Genomic DNA, 17,735 nt, shown 5'->3' with positions numbered 1-17,735 from the left:
AACATAAAAGTATGTAATAGAAGCTTATGGTCTGATCTCCCCCCGCCACACACACAAATGCACATTCGCACAGCTATGATCACAAGGTGGGGTTTACGAAATGCCAAGTGAATTGTGCAGTCAGCGAATGCTTTATAAGAGTAGAGGAGGGAGAATTCCTTCCTGTTGAGGTCCCCAAGGCCTCGCAGAGCAGCTGGAGTTGAGGAGGGCCCTGAGGGACAGGTGCGGGGGTCTGTGAGGAGGGCTGGTGGCCTGCACCACACCACGCTGGTCATGGCATCATGAACGGAGACAGTACCACAGCTCAATGTGTGTTTGTGTGTCTTTTTGGAGAAAAGGAACCAGGATTGATACTTAGCTTTATCAATATTAATTTATAATATTAGCTACTACTTTGGAGGACTTTTTATGTTTTAGTAAAATGGGGAATTGATTGGGGTTTAAAGAAAAAGCGAGTAATTGTTATTTCTCTCCGTCTCATGGATAGAGATGTAGCATTTTGTCTACTAGCTACAGAAAGACTAGCTCCATTGCTGTTGGATATAATATGACTTTCTGTTATGTGACGATCTAAGGAAGCTTTATTTTATGGTAATTTTCAAAAAAAAATCTGGCAATATTTAGATCATTGGTTCTGAACATTAGCTGTACTTTGGAAACATGGATCGGGGTGTGAGAGGAAGGAGGTTTTACAAACATCTTGATGCTTGATTCACCCCCGGAATCTCTCGGTTTCAGACCTCAGAATTGGTCTGGGGAACTGCATGGTCATGGAGCTTTTCAAAGCCAAGTGAGTCTAATGTTGAAAACCACTGGTTTTGATTAATTAACTGTTGGTTTTAAATTTTACAAAGGTTAGGTGAAGTCAATATTTAGTTAAATACTTTTTGCAATTAGAATGAAAACAAAGTATGAAATTAAAATAAAAATCTATTACATATCAACAAACGTGTTTTGTTGAAAGCATGTTTTTCATCCAAAATATAACCTTTACCTCAGTTTGTATTTATTTTCTTAGAAAATACAGTTTTGCCAAAGAATATGAGTGTTGTAGTTCATGTACACACACCACAAATTTATCTTTCCAACCTGGAGTCTGTTCTCCTCTCATGTAATTTCCATATTTGGCCTGAGTCAGAGCTGTAAAGAGAGAGAGCTTCTACAATTTCTTTCATCCAACTCTATGGGTTAGCTGCAAGGAATGTTAGTTTTTTTGTTTTTGACTGCTGGCCGGTAAGAGGAAGGAATGTTCATTTTAAAAGAGATGGTGGCTCTAAAATTTTAATCTTGTAAAAACGAGGGACATCAGAGATTTGGTGAAGGTCTCACAGCTCAGCCATGGTGTGGCCCAACTCAACCTAGATTTCTGACTTTGATTCAACACTATTTCACTCTACTGTCTTTGTTTGCCTTTATAGGCGCTGAGGGAGTAGAAACTGGGTTGAGATTAGTGAAGACAGTTGGAAACAGAAGCAAAAGAAAAATTAAACTTTCAGACTACACACAAGATAGAACTGTTCAGGAGGAGAAGCTGTTATACAGGGGTAGCATCAAACTACTCTCCTTTGTGCAGGAGATTATCTTATTTGAGGATTATGCTATTGGGCAGTTCTCCTGCCAGAATAGAAGGGATCAATCGATAAATTGACTCTGAAATGTTTTTTAGGGCCCGGTTTAGAGAAAAATAAATTATGCTTCAAGTTAACATTCCTTCAGATTGTAAACATTTGATATGTTTTCCATTACCATTAAAAACAATAGCAGCTATAAATCCTCAGAAATTGATAAGGATGCAGGAAACTTTGGAAGCAAGATCCAATTTCCTTGAGAAAGGCAGATAGAGTTCCTTTCACATACAGATCAACTGTTTATTTGTAGCTTTGATTAGCATTAATAAGTCATGGCAGAATGGTACCAGACGGCTGCTGGGATGGTACAGCCCACATCTGAGCTTTATTTCTACATGGTGATATATGACTGATTCTAGCAATGAGGCTTTTAAGAGACACATTGTATATTTGAGTCCCTGTAGAAATAACACCAGTAGGTTTGATCTAAGCTAGGTAAAACTTCCTGAGCTGATGAAATCTCTGGAGAGAGGGGAAGAAGTCCTCTTCGAGACATTTTTCAGGATACAGACATTTTTAAAAATTAAAATGTCATTTACCAAGTACTTATTTCTATATCAGTTATTTAATCTATAAAATAAAAGTTCACATAAAAGTTATTGAGGAATTGATTCATTGGTTCCTTAACTTGTTTTTCAGGTCTCAGACCTTAGCTTTTCCTTAGAATGACAACCCTAATTGTTATGGTGCGGCTGCATTCCACTTCATAGAAACAACACACGCACAAGGTGCTGCTGAATTGTGTTGTGCCTAATGGCCACGCGAGACTATAAATAGTGCTCTTTTCTCCAAAGTGATTGGATCAGAATATTTTTCACAAAATGCCGAATAGAATACAAAGATGACGGGTCTAGAAAAAAATCCCTTTGTTTATTAAGAAGTATGAAAAGAGTCCTTAGGGGTTGGGAAGGAACATTGACTTTGGAAATTAAGGATTTGGTCCAGAGTTCCATCCTTTTCATAACTTAACCAGAGATCTCTCCTTCAGTGGGTCACTTGGCATCACTGAAGTCTGTCATACAACAAATGGGACAGAGAGTCAAGCCATAGTCATTTAAGAGTGGAAGCAACTTGTATGTTGTAATGCACGCAAAAGTTATTTTCACTTCCTGTCAGTAGATCCTTCAAGTTAGATAATTCTTCTTCTTCTTTTGTTTTTGGATCAAAAATAACTGTAAGCTCATAATGGAATGTGTTAAATTAATAAATGGGACTGTGCAATCTCTAAATAGTGATATATGCCTTTTCAGTTTAGATAAGCAACATCTGTTCTGTAGTGGTGGCTTTTTTTTTTTCTCAGTCTTTTAAAAAAAATTGTACTTTCGGCATCAATTTTAGCAGGTATAGGTTAAAAATAACCTATCACAATAAACAGAAGTAACTGACAATAAAATTTGCATGATTTCCTCAATTGTTATAATCCACATCACTGAAAGATCTGTTTCTATCACTTAAGCAAATACTTTATTAGTTGTTTCCATTTATATCACACACATGTCCAATTCATTCATTCGGAATCTTTCAAATCATGATTGTTCAATGTTTACTTCAAGTACTGGCTTCATCGTGACTAACAGATCACTCCCTTACCTCCAAGAGTTTGTTTTTAAAAACCTTATTTTTCCCCTAAAGGATGGTCTCGTGAGGTATCAGATTTTGTCATAACAATATACAAATTCTGATGCCAATAAATTAGGAATTTTCATTTGTGTTCTAACTCAAAATGAAGGCTGGCAAAGATAATTTTCCTGCTGTCAATAGCGTCTTTGGATTTTTGAGCTCTAGAATGAACGTGACACTCTTTAATATTAGGTGTTGAGGAAGAGGGTCCTGAGCACAACGGACTGACACGGACTGTGCTTCTCTGCTTTTCTTTTGCAGCCACACCCCTGAGCTCACTTAAGCCCCCTCGAGTGGATGCTGCTCCAGTGGTCGCATCTCCCTATCAGAGAAGGGATTCAGACAGGTACTGTGGGCTCTGTGCAGCCTGGTTTAATAATCCTCTGATGGCCCAGCAACATTATGACGGCAAGAAACACAAAAAGAATGCAGCCAGAGTTGCTCTGTTAGAACAACTTGGGACTACACTGGATATGGGGGAACTGAGAGGTAAGAGCCACTCTTCTGATTCCTGCTGCAACACTGGGCTTTCAGAGAAAGGATTGTGTTTTCACAAATTGGGATGATTCTTCTTATCGCTTTGATTATTAGAGAAAAAGCAAGGCTTACATGAAAGAAAGGGAATCAAAGAACATGAGCAGAAAACTAGCTTTAGCTTAATTTTTGTAATCTCTTTTGTTTCAAAGTGTTTGTTTCCATATATTATTGACATTTTTAGATCAAAGGCACCAGTCTGAATCAAAATTTGTTTCCTTCTGCTTTACCTTTCGACACCTTCTCCAGTGAATGCTTTTGTGGGTGAGCATTGAGAAGTCGCACAGTGCTATCTTAAGAAGTTGCTACGCTTAAGAAGTTGCACAGTGCTATCTTATTTTAATCTCTTGTGACCTCACAAATTCAGCCAAAACAAAGCAACACTTTGACTCTGTTTAATGGCTTAAAGTGAGCCCAAGCCCCTTATAAGAAATAGCTAGAAAACTGAGGTAAGGTGGTGCTGTGTGGTTTCTCCCCACCTTGCCCCGATGGGCTTCTCTCAAACGCTGAAAACCACGTGTCATTTGACATTCATGGAAGAAGTTGTGGACTGATCTGTGGGACTTAGTAGAATATTTCATCATCAACAACCATTCAAGCATTTTTTGATCACCTAAACATTTTTGATTAGCTGACGGTGTAGAAGCAGAGCAAAACTGCGTACTGTATTTTTCTGAGAAAATACATTTTCTCCAAAAATTAATTATGCAAACGGTACTATTGGTACTATACTTCAGATTTGGTATGAGTTAGGATGCCTTTATGGGCTGGCCAGGGAATTATCATTCATACCAGCTGTGAGCTATAAATCACAAAAGTTACAAATCAATTTTGAGAATGCATCCTGGGTTTAAGCTGGGTTTTGCACGTAGAACTTACAATTATTATCCTAACCTGGCTGTGAACCTCTAAGAGGGATAATTATAACAGAAATGACCTGGTAGGATTCTAGATCAAATAAGTGGGACAAAAGATCATGCTAGGTGAGCTGAGAGGAGTGAAAAGTAACTTCTAAATATGTTGATTAGAGAAGTCTTCACTAAGGAAAAGAAGCTAAGTTGGAACTGGAAGTGCACGGCGTTTAGCAGGTGAGCAGGACTTCCATGTTATCAGAATCATATGTGCCTGGGCAAAGAAGCAAGAAACATAGGCTGTAGACAGCTAATAAATATGTTACCATGGAAGATTCCCATACTAGTATAGATTTAAGATTGAGGTTCCATGACTGTCTAGAAAGCTCGATTAGAGACTGATTTTTTCCAAGATGTGTGATTAAAAACAAAAAGTGAGAGCAAGCACATTTTTTGTGTGTATGTTTTCTAGCTATAGAAAAACAGCAGGGGGCTTAATAATTCAGTATGTCGGGTCATCATCTCATTGCAGAAGCTTTCGAGTCATTGGTACTATTGCTTCTTGCTGGGAGATTTCTTATGTTCTCAGTCTATGTCTTGTTAAAAAATAGAGGAAGAGTCACTCCATAGCTGAAGGCCTGTCCGCACCCCTGCTGTTCCTAGCAGATAAAAAGTTGGTTCAGTTACTCCTTCACGGCGGGACATGAAGGAGATAAAGAGGGCCTTATTTATGTTTTGTGCCAGATATCGCGATTTGAAGAATTATTTCTGGAGCACATTCTTCTTGTCTATTTTGAAGTAACAATGCTGCATCTTTTATGTACAGCTACATCTTAATGACTAGAGTGTCTGAATTCTGTAACATGTGAGCAGCTTGTCTTTTATGCAGAAGACAAAAGGCTGCTCTTTGACTTGATATCTCCATGTGACTGTGACTCAGTGGCAGATGGAATGTGATTAGCACTGAACACAATGTCCTTGAAACCAACCTTCTCACCCATGCCAGGTGACATCCTGATGAGTATTTACTCAGGCATTAAATATTGCAAAGGCTTGAGGAATACAGCAACTATGGTAAACCAGCACTTTTCAAAACATGTCATGTACAAGTGTGCGCGCGCACACACACACACACACACACACACACACACACACACACACACACACACACACACACACACACACACACACACACACACACACACACACACACACACACACACACACACACACACACACACACACACACACACACACACACACACACACACACACACACACACACACACACACCCCTATTCCTATTCCTGGAATTCTTCTTTTTTTTTTTTTGTCTTTTTCGTGACCGGCACTCAGCCAGTGAGTGCACCGGCCAGTCTTATATAGGATCCGAACCCGCGGCGGGAGCGTCGCTGCGCTCCCAGCGCCACATTCTCCCGAGTGCGCCACGGGCTCGGCCCATTCCTGGAATTCTTCTAACGCATGATCAATCAGATTAAAAAGGCAGAAATGCTAAGGAGTAAGCACAGGCATATCCATAACTTTTATTTTTTCTTTTTGATTTTTATCATTTATTAATAGCATATTCATTATTACAAATTGTGATTTTTCTTTATGCTCTTTACCTGACCTATCACTCTCCAAACCCCCTCCTTCCCTCTCCCCATCTCTAGTATCTTTAGGTTTGTTCTCTCCTTCTGAAAGTTCAATGTATTGTTGTGCTCCTTCCTTCCTTCCTTCCTTCCTTCCTTCCTTCCTTCCTTCCTTCCTTCCTTCCTTCCTTCCTTCCTTCCTTCCTTCCTTCCTTCCTTCCTTCTCCTTCCTTCTCCCTTCCTTCTCCCTTCCTTCTCCCTTCCTTTTCCCTTCCTTTTCCCTTCCTTTTTCTTCCTTTTCCTTCTTTCTTAGCACCCAGTTATGAGTGAGAACATGTGGTATTTCTCTTTCCTTGTCTGGCTTATTTCACTTAACATAATTTTTTCCAGACTCATCCATGTTGCTGCCAATGTCAGAATTTCATTTTTTTTTTTTTAATGGCTGAGTAGTATTCCATTGTGTATATATACTGCATTTTCCTTATCCAGTCATCTTTCAATGGACACTTGGGTTGGTACCCTGTCTTGGCTATTGTAAATAGAGCTGCGATGAACATGGGAGTGCAGGTGTCCCTTCAGCATGATGATTTCCATTCCTTTGGATATATAACTTTTAAAAGTGGTGTCAGGCAGCTGGAGCATGATGTGGTAGTGTCACAGGAGGCTCGACTTATTTATTTGTAATGGCTTTCTTCATTTTCTTTCTACTCCCCCTATAGATTGGTGGTATAACAGGCATCTATATCTGTTTTGCTCACTGATGTGTTCAAAACACTTAGTATAGTGGCAGACACATAGAAGGTACTCAATGATTGCTGAATGAACAAACAGAGAAAGCCCCCCAAAGATCACCTAAAATACTACATACTTAGCATGGCAGTAATTTTCATTTCTAAAAGGATCCTGATTGAATAATTTTTGTAAGAAATTATTTATGGTTCTGGTTTTCTAATTTTTAAAAATGATGCATATTTTATGTACAGTGAAATGCAGACACATCAAGTATATAATACAATAAGTTTTCCTTTTTTTGACCGGTAAGGGGATTGCAACCCTTGGCACCATGTTGTCTGCACCACGCTCAGCCAGTGAGCGCACTGGCCATCCCTATATAGGATCCGAACCCACGGCCTCAGTGCTACCAGTGCCGCACTCTCCCGAGTGAGCCATGGGGCTGGCCTGTACAATAAGTTTTGATGATAGGAACACCTGTGTTATGCACACCCCTATTAAGATACACAGCTTTTCCATCATGGGAAAATTTTTGTGTGCTCTTTCCCAGTCAGTTACAACCCTCTATTCCAGGGGACCATTCTTCTGATTTTTTCACCATGGGTTAGTTTTGCCTGTTCTTAAACTTCATATAAATGCAGTCATAAAGTCTGTATTTTTGTGTGTCTAGTATAGCATATTGTTTTTGAAGTTTGTCCATTTATAACATATAAAGCAAAATAGTCCCTTTTTTATTAGAGTAGTATCTTACTAACAAAAATTCCACAATTTGTCTATCCATTCTCCTCTTGATGACTTTGAAGTTGTTTTGATGCTATTTTGAATAAAGCTTATGTGAATTTTTTGTACAAATCTTTTTCTTGGGAGGGGTCAACCTATGTTTTACTTTTATTGGTAAATATATAATAGAATTGCTGGATCATAGGTTACATGTATTTATAACTGTATAAGAAACTGCCAAAATCCAAAGTAGCTGCATTATTTTGCATTCCCAAAAAGAACATGTAAAAATTTCATATCCTCACCAACATTTGCTTTTGTCAGTCTTTTAAAGTTTAGTCATTTTAGTGGACATAGGAAAGTATTTCATTATGACTTTAATTTGCATTTCCACGTGGCCTAATGACGTCAAGCACTTTTTAAATGTGCTTATTGGTCATTTGTGTATCTTCCTTTGTGAATTATCTGGTCATGTTATTTGTCTATTTTTTAAAATCTTGGTTGTTTGTCTTTTTATTAATTGACAGGAGGTAGAAGTTTTTCATGTACTATGGATGAACATTCTTTATCAGATTGTGAATATTTTCTCTTAGTGTGTGGCTTGGTTGTTTGGTCATTGTTCTAAGTCTTTCAATGAGCAGATGTCTTTAAATTATGGAAGTCTAACTGTTTTTTTCTTTTATAATCATTGCTTTTTTTGTGTCCTTTCTAAAAAATCTTTGCCTTTGCTCATGACCAAAGATATTCTTGTGTTTTCTCCTGTAAGTTTCATGGTTTTAGCCTTTACAGCTAGAATTATGATAAATATTTAATTAATTTTTGTGATGGTGTGAAGTAGAGGTTAAAGTTTGTTTTGTTTTTGTACATTTGCCCAGTTATTTACAAAAAATTTGTTGAAAATATTTACTTTTCCTCACTTAATTGCCTTGAACAAACTTCGTTGATAATGCATTGGTCATGTTAGTGTATTCCTGGACAGTCTATTCTATGGATGTCTTTGTCTGTCTTCACACCAGTCCTGTGCCGTACTGATTATTTTTATCATTGCAGCAGTCTTGAAATGAGCTCGTACAAGTTCTCCAGCTTTGTTCTTCTTTCTTAATATTGTTCAGCTTCACATTTCTACATAAACTTTAAAATCAGCTAAGGCCCCAGAGGGAAGGGAAGTTGCCCACAGCAACAGCTAAGGCCCCAGAGGGAAGGTAAGTGCCCACAGCAACAGCTAAGACCCCAGAGGGAAGGGAAGTGCCCACAGCCCAGCAGCTGCCAAGATGAGTCGAGACCTGCTTGGCACCAGGGGCTCAGTCTACAGCCGTGGAAAGCTGGAACAGGGGCCAAGGTGGTGTAATATAGCCACTGCCCCACCTGCTGTCACCACAAGGACAGTTCACCACCACAGTAGCAGCCAGGGACAATCTACAGGCAACCTGCCACTCACTTGACTACACTGATATATGAAGAGTCACCAGTAGAGCCTGCAAGTAGAGGAGGAAAACTTTATCCTCATAGCCAACCCTAGAGTAATAGAAGAAGCAAGTCCTCTACCAGGTGACCAAACATCAATGAAAAAATACTAGAACTACAAACAAGCAAGAAGATATGACATTACCAAAGGAATACAGTAATGCTCAAATTCCAGACCCCATAGAACAGGGAATCCTTGAAATGTCTGAGAAGGAATTCTGAGCAATGATCTTAGGAAAACTCTAAGAGATAAAAGAAAACTCAATTAGAGAACACAAGAAACAAGAAAAAATATCCAGAATATGAAGGAGGAAATTTACAAAGAGATTAATACCTTAACAAAGAGTGTAGCAGAACTCCTAGATATGAAAGATTCACTCAATGAAATAAAAACACAACTGAGAGCTTGAGCAGCAGGCTAGAGCAAGCAGAGAGAAGAACTTTAGATCTTGAAGATGGTGTTTTTGAAATAACCCAGGCAAACAAGAAAATGAAAAAAAGAATGAAGAAAATCTAAGAGAGATAGCAGACAACCTCAAGTGCTCTAACATCTGAATTGTGCATATTCCAGAAGGGGAGGAGAAAGGAAAAGATATTGAAAACCTATTCAAGGAAATAGCAGAAAACTTCACACAGTTAGGGAGAGATGTAGACCTTCAGATCCAGGAAGCTCAAAGGTCCCCAGATTCAGACCAAAAACATCCTCCCCAAGACACATTATAGTCAAATTTGCAAAGCTCAGAGACAAACAGAGAATTCTAAAAGCAGCAAGAGAAAAGCATCAAGTCACCTATAAGGGAACCCCTATCAGACTAGCAGCAGACTTCTCAACTACAACACTACAGGCCAGAAGAAAGTGGAATGATATATTTAAAATACTAAAAGAAAAAAATTGCCAGCCAAGAAATCTTTACCCAGCAAGGCTCTCTTTCAGAAATGAGGGAGAAATAGTGTATTTCCCAGAGAAACAAAAATTTTGGGTGGTCACCACTACACAACCAACCCTGCAAGAAATTCTCAAGGGAGTCTTTCATCTGGAATCTGAATAATTATGATCACTATTATGGATACACAAGAAAGAGCAAAACCTGCCGTTAAAACAAAAATGCCAGTGAGAAAGAGAAAGAAGTTAAATCATGCCACCTCAATTTTCCAACTAACACTGAAGAAGAGAAATAAAAGGGGAAGTAATGGTCAAAAGGTATTTAAAACATCTAAAGAAAAGACAATGAAATGACAGGAATTAAACAGTAATTGTCAATAACTACCCTAAATGTGAATGGAATAAACTCCCCATAAAAGACACAGACAGACTAATTAGATTAAAAGGGTGGGCCCAAGTATAAGCTGTCTTCAAGAGACCCATCTCACCTGTAGAGACACAAACAGACTAAAAGCGAAGGGATGGGAAAAGATATACCATGCACATGGAAACCAAACATGAGCAGGAGTAGCTATTCTTGTATTGGATAAAATAGACTTTAAACCAAAAGCCATAAAAAGAGACAAAGAAGGCCATTATATAATGATAAAAGTATCTATCCAGCTAGAAGACACATCAATCATAAATATGTATACACCAAATACTGGAGGACCCAGATATATAAAGCAAACACTCCTACCTAAAGAAAGAAATAGGCTCTAATATGTTAAAGGTGGGTGACCTGATCAGTATGGGACAGATCTTCAGGCAACAAGTCAACTAAAAGACACAGGATTTAAACTATACCTTAGACCAACTGGACCTGGCAGATGTATACAGAACATTTCACCCAGCAACTAAAGAATATACTTTCTTCTCATTGGCACATGGAACATTCTCCAGGATAAACCACATATTAGGTCACAAATCTAGTCTCAGCAAATTTTAAAAAAATGAAATCATTCCAAGTATCTTTTCAGACCACAATGGACTAAAACTGGAAGTTAATAACAAGCAAAACCCTGGAAACTATACAAATACATGGAAACTAAACAACAGGATCCTGAATGACCTATGGGTCCAAGAAGAAAATAAACAAGAAATAAAAAAATTTCTTGAAACTAATGAAAATGAAGATACATCATACCAAAATCTGTGGGATACTGCAAAAGCAGTACTAAGAGGCAATTTTTTGCAATAAATGTTTACATCAAAAATGGAAAGACTTCAAATAAACGACCTAACACTATGCCTCAAAGAACTTTAAAAACAACAATCCAATCCTAAAGATAGTTGATGGAAAGAAATAATTAAGATCAGAGTAGAGCTAAATGAAATAGAGACCCCAAAAATGATAGAAAAGATCAATGAAACCAAAGGTTGGTTTTTTGAGAAGATAAATAAAATAAAGAAACCATTAGCTAGGTTAACAAAAAAAAAAAAAAAAAAAAGAAGACCCAAATAACAAAAGTCAGAAATGACAAGGGAGACATTACAACTGATACCACAGAAATACAAAGAATCATTAGAGACTATGATAAGCGACTGTATGACAACAAATACAAAAACCTGAAAGATATGGATACGTTTCTGGACACATGCACGCTACCCAGACTGAACCAAGAAGAGATAGAAAACCTGAACAGACCAATAACAAGCAATGAGATTGAAGTGGTAATCAGCAATCTTCCAACTAAGAAAAGCCCAGGTCTGGATGGCCTTACGGCTGAATTCTATCATACCTTTAAAGAGGAATTAATACTAATTCTCCTCAAACTATTCCAAAAAATTGAAACAGAGGCCATTCTCCCATTCTATGAGGCCAACATTACTCTGATACCCAAACCAGATAAAGACACAACAAAAAAAGAAAATTACAGGCCAATATCCTTGATGAACCTAGAAGCAAATATCCTCAACGAAATATTAGCAATCAGAATACAGCAACACATTAAAAAAATTATACACCATGATCAAGAGGGATTCATCCCAGAGATGCAAGGATGGTTCAACATACAGAAGTCAATAAATGTGATATACCACATCAACAAACTCAAGGATAAAAACCATATGATTATATCAATAGGTGCTGAAAAAGCATTTGACAAAATTCAACATCCCTTCATGATAAAGACTCTCAACACATTAGGTATAGAAAGAAAGAATCTCAACACAATAAAAGCCATCTATGACAAGCCCACCACCAGTATCATTGTGAATGGGGAAAAACTGAAGGCTTTTCCCTTAAGAACAGGAACAAGACTAGGATGCCCACTCTCACCATATCTACTTAACAGTATTGGAGGTACTAGGCCAGAACAATCAGGCAAGAGAAAGAAATAGAGGTCATCATGATTGGAAAAGCCGAAGTCAAACAGTCCATATTTGCAGATGACAAGATATTATTTATAAAAATACCTAAAGACGCTATCAAAAAACTTCTAGAGCTGGTTGATAATTTCAGTAATGTTGTCAGGATTCAAAATAAATGCCCCCAAATCAGTTGCATTTATATTCTCCAATAATGAACTAACAGAAAGAGAAATTAAGAAAGTAAACCCATTTACAACAACCATGAAAAAAAAAAAAATCTAGGAATCAATTTAACCAAGGAGGTGAAAGATCTCTGCAATGAGAACTATAAACCATTACTGAAAGAAATTAAAGACGACACAAAAAGATGGAAAAACATTCCATGCTCTTGGTTTGGAAGAATTAAAATTGTGAAAATGTCTGTACTACCCAAAGCAATCTACAGATTCAATGTAATCCCCATCAAAATAGCAATGACATTCTTCACAGAAATGGAAAAAACAATCTCAACATTCATATGGAACAACAAAAGACCCCGAATAGCCAAAGCAATCCTGAGTAAATAAATAAATAAATAAATAAAAAATAAACCCAGAGGCATAACACTACCTGACTTCAAATTATACTACAAAGCTATAGTAACCAAAAGAGCATGGTACTGGCATAAAAATAGAAACTTGGACCAGTGGAGCATAATAGAGAACCCAGAAATCACCCCTCAGGATTACAGCCACCTGATATTTGACAAAGGCAACAAAAACATACATTGGGGAAAAGACTGCCTCTTCAATAAGTGGTGCTGGGAGAATTGGATATCCATATGCAGAAAAATGAAAACTAGACATGCATCTCTCACCATATACTGAAATCAACTCAAAATGGATTAAAGACTTAAGTATAAGACCTGAAACTGTAAATTTACTAAGGGAAAATATAGGTGAAACACTTTAGGAACTAGGTCTGAGCACCGACTTTATGAACATGAGCCAGAAAGCACAGGCAACAAAAGAAAAAAATAAACAAATGGGACTATATCAAACTAAAAAGCTGCACAACAAAGGAAACAATCAACAGAATGAAATGACAACCTACAGAGTGGGATAAAATTTTTGCTAACTATGCATCTAACAAGGGATTAATATCCATAATATACAAGGAACTCAAGCAATTACACATTACAAAAACTAGTAACCCAATTAAAAAATGGGCAAAGGAACTGAACAGACATTTTTCAAAGGAATATATACAAATGGCCAACAGGTACATGAAGAAATGCTCAATGTCACTAGTCATCAGGGAAATGCAAATTAAAACGACACTGAGATATCACGTCACCCCTGTCAGACTGGCTATAATCAAAAAGATGGAGAATAACAAATGCTGTCAAGGGTGTGGAAAGAAGGGAAGGCTCCTACAGTGTTGGTGGGACTGTAAATTAGTACAACTACTATGGAAAACAGTATGGAGTTTTCTCAAACAACTACAGATAGATCCTTCATACTATCTAGCAATCCCACTTCTGGGTATATACCCAAAGGAATGGAAATCATGTCAGAAGGATACCTGCACTCCTATGTTCATTGCAGCTCTGTTTATAATGGCCAAGATATGGAACCAACCTTAATGTGCATTGATGGATGATTGGATAAGGGAAATGTGGTATATATACACTATGGAATACTACTATGTCATAAAAAAGAATGAAACTCTCCCATTTGCAACCACATGGATGAGTCTGGAGAAACTTATGTTGAGTGAAATAAGCAAAGCACTGAGGGATAAATACTGCATGTGCTCACTCATAAGTGGGTGCTAAGAGAGAAAGAAGGAAGGAAAGAAAAATCATAGTGGTGCATTGGACTTGCAGAGAGAGAGAGCATACCTAGAGATACAATGTGGAGTGGCGGGAAAGGGGGATGGGGAGGGAGGTTGGAGATAATTAGCTGGGAGACACAAGGTACGATTGCAATGTGTGGTAATGGGCATGCTGCCAGCATGGATCTGGTCATCGCATTTTGAGCACACGTGGTGACAATCAGCTTTTTACCCCATGAATATTCATAACCAATAAAATAAATAAATAAAATTTCAAATCAGCTTGTCAGTCTTTCCATAGAAAGCTTCTTGGAATGTTGAATAGGATTGAATTCAATCTACAGATCAATTTGGGGAGAATTTTAAAAAATTATTCAAAATATTAAGTCTAAATCCATGAACATCCTATATCTCTCTATTTATTTATGTTTAAGTTCTATCAGCAACATTTTGTAGTTCTCAGTGTAAAGGTTTTACAAATCATTTGTTAAATGTATTCCCAAGTATTTTATGTTGTTTAACCTTACTATAATCATATTGGGTTTTTCTTGAAATTTTATCTTTTAGTGTTTGTTACTGATATAGAGAAAATGCCACTGATTTTTGTTCACTGACCTTGATTCCTGTGACTTTTACATAACTTTCTACCTATTATTTGTATGTAATTTAATGGCATAAGTAATTTGCTCCATTTTGTATTTTTGGTCATTGGAAACTCTATAGGACCATGTTATTGCCATCTTTTGCTTCAAGTGGCAGATCAAATTTTAAAAAGGAAATTATTCTTGTAGATTAACAGAGAATTATAAATGGGGTTGGCCATAAGTAGTTATTAATATGCATAACCTGTTTATTGACTCAAATTTAGTGTTATTTGTTCCAGAAAATGGATAATACCTGTCTCTACTTCCAAGTTTTAATTTAATAGGAAAAAACAGTCTTCTCTTTCTGAATGTGTAGTCTAATGTGTGAAACAAAATAAGTTACTGAATTATGGAATTATACAATTCAGTGGTCAGAAAGGACTTTAGAGGTTTTCTATATATTTTAATTTCTTTTGCAGACATAAAACACAGACAGAAGGTAATTTCTTACTTAGAAACAGTGGCAGTGTATATTACAAAATTATGGCTAGGTGGAGATAGAATACTCATTTTTCAGACCTTTATCATTTATTGTTTTAAAAACTTTAGGATGGAGAAATGCACAGTTATTTTATTGTTTCAGGGGAAACTAGATTATTCTGTTGTAATTTTCATCTAAAGACACAGAACAAAAGAATTCATTTGAACATGTAATGATGTTTCCAAGAATCATAAGCTTAATACTTCTGGAAAGGACAATAAATATCATTAAATCATACCCCTTCTTGTTACAGAGTGGAACTCTGGGGGCCAGAGATGTGAAGTGGCTATTTTCTTCTAAGTTAGGTCTAGGTCCCCAACTCCCGACGGAGGTGCACCACTTTTCAGTGACTAGTGACTGACTAGAACTCTGAATAATTAACTCTTTTGCTTAAAAATAGATAAGTTTGGGGGACTTATTATATATTTTTAAATGTAGAAAACTAGTCTTGAACTCAAGAATAGAATGGGCACAATCAACTCTCAGTTTTCTGGGAATGGATTATCTGCCAAGTGCATTATATACCTTGAATAAAGGAGATTACCCCATAGTCATGACTCCGTTTCAGCTGGACATGCCAAAAAAAAGTCATATTCACTATTCACGGAGGCCTGGGTTTGAGAGGCAAAGTTCTGTGAAGAGAAGAGGTACCCCTGAAAGGCCAGTAGAACTTACAGCCCCCCTGTTATGCAGTGAGACGGGGGGATTAATTTCAAGATGATACTTCAGATCGCACACGTAGTAAGCAAGTCCGAAGGAGCAGACTTACCTCGAAATAAGCAGGGCGTGGTGTGGGATTTTTCTGCTTGTTGACTCGCCTCTGCTGGGGCATGCAAGGGGCAGTGGGTGGCCGCCCATACTTTGTGGCACCTTACCTGGTGTGGCCCTTGCCCCCACCTCAGGCAGGGACAGCCGAGTCGTGTCGGTGCAGCAACACTCCCGCACCTTCACTGCCCCATGGTAACGTGCACGGGCACTCAGGCAGGCAGCAGATCTGCCCCAAAAACAATGAAAGGAAAGGCACTCCGGGTAGGAAAGCAAAAGTTTCCAGAGACAGCGTTTCCACAGACAACTGTGCAGCAGCTTCCTCCAAGCTCTGTGGCTTAAAACGGTAGTGGACGGTCTCCATTTCGCGTGTCTGGGAAGGCTCGCCTGGGTTGTTCTGGCTGGAGGCTTCTCGTAGCGTCGCCATGGACATGCAGCTCGGGGCTGCTGTCACCCGACAGTGTAAAGAGGGTGGAGGATCTACTTTTCAAGGTGGCCCATTCCATTCTGGGAAACACATTAGTGGCTGCCAGGCATTGGGTTGGGGGCAGGGGACAGCCAGAGGGAATGTGGGGGTAATGGCAATCATACCTTGATCATGGCTCCTTGGCTATAGGTGTTTGTCAAAACTTGAATAACTGACTCTATGCCAAGAAGAGAGTGACGTGCAAATTTAAAATGCTGAGCAAAGGAAGAGAGAAATGGCGGCTCAGTCGCATGACAGCAGGTTGGTGGGAGGCCTCCGCTTCCTCCTCATGGCCTGTCCCAGGGGCTCGGGGCACTCACGCTGTGGTCACTGGCGTCTGGCAGAGTGGGCTCTCCTGAGCCTCAGGGGAAGCTGCCCTCTTCATGATGCTCGAAGGTCATTCAGTGTCAAGCCCTCCACACTCTGTTAGACCAAGTCACCAAGGTCAGTCATAGTCAAGGGAGGGGTGGGAAGTTGAACTCCACCTTTTTAAGGGCAGACTATTGGAAAATATGGGGACATGTTGAAGCCATTACAACCAGTCAGAATGCAGGTAGACAACTGACCTGTGTGGCAAACACTGTGCTCCCTAACCCTGAACAGACATTTCTGGAAGCATCGTTCATGGTTGGCAGGGCTAAAGCAAAACCCGGAGTCTCTTCAGTGTTGAAGGCGAGGATAGCTGGCTTGGGTCTCTCTCTAACAGTGCTGGCGGTGGCCAACTGGGGAGGAGACAGAAATTTCTTGACCGTCATTGAGCATTTCGCCCGCAAGTGAAATGCATACATGCAATGAACATCGAGTCAAGGGTTTCATGTCTCTTTTTCTCAACTAAAATCTAACCAGGATTTCCATTCATTCTCATCAGAACTGAACCCACAGAAAAAAATCCCAAATTCTGTGAGGTCCTCTGCCTGAGACTTGGGCCTGGTTGCGTAGATTTTAGGGCTGGAGTTGGTGGAGACAGCACACACTTTTCATCTGAAGGCTTCCTGGGAATCTCCGTATGATTTTTAAACAATTCGTTTTCCTTTCACCACCATATGCTCTTTGTACCTGGCCACCCCAATGTGCTTGAGGGCTTCCGAAGATTTGGGGGCCAAATTAATTGGCATTAACAGCTTGATGTTGGGCCCCCTGTTTCCCTGTGAGGTGACCGGGGCAGAAGTCCTGATCAGGCTTTAGAAG

General features: G+C 38.7%; 1 protein-coding gene across 1 annotated transcript in view; it reads left to right on the top strand.

Moving 5' to 3' along the window:
• The window catches only part of ZMAT4 (zinc finger matrin-type 4), a 287,994-nt gene that overhangs the window by 168,177 nt on the left and 102,082 nt on the right, over window positions 1–17,735 (top strand). Inside the window, exon 4 of the mRNA XM_063080071.1 lies at window positions 3,510–3,737. Within this exon, the coding sequence (XP_062936141.1) occupies window positions 3,510–3,737 (228 nt within the window). The remainder of the gene's footprint in view (window positions 1–3,509; window positions 3,738–17,735) is intronic.

This window comes from Cynocephalus volans, chromosome 15, assembly GCF_027409185.1.
Source record: "Cynocephalus volans isolate mCynVol1 chromosome 15, mCynVol1.pri, whole genome shotgun sequence".
NCBI lineage: Eukaryota > Metazoa > Chordata > Mammalia > Dermoptera > Cynocephalidae > Cynocephalus > Cynocephalus volans.
This window is presented reverse-complemented; position numbering and strand designations above follow the sequence as displayed.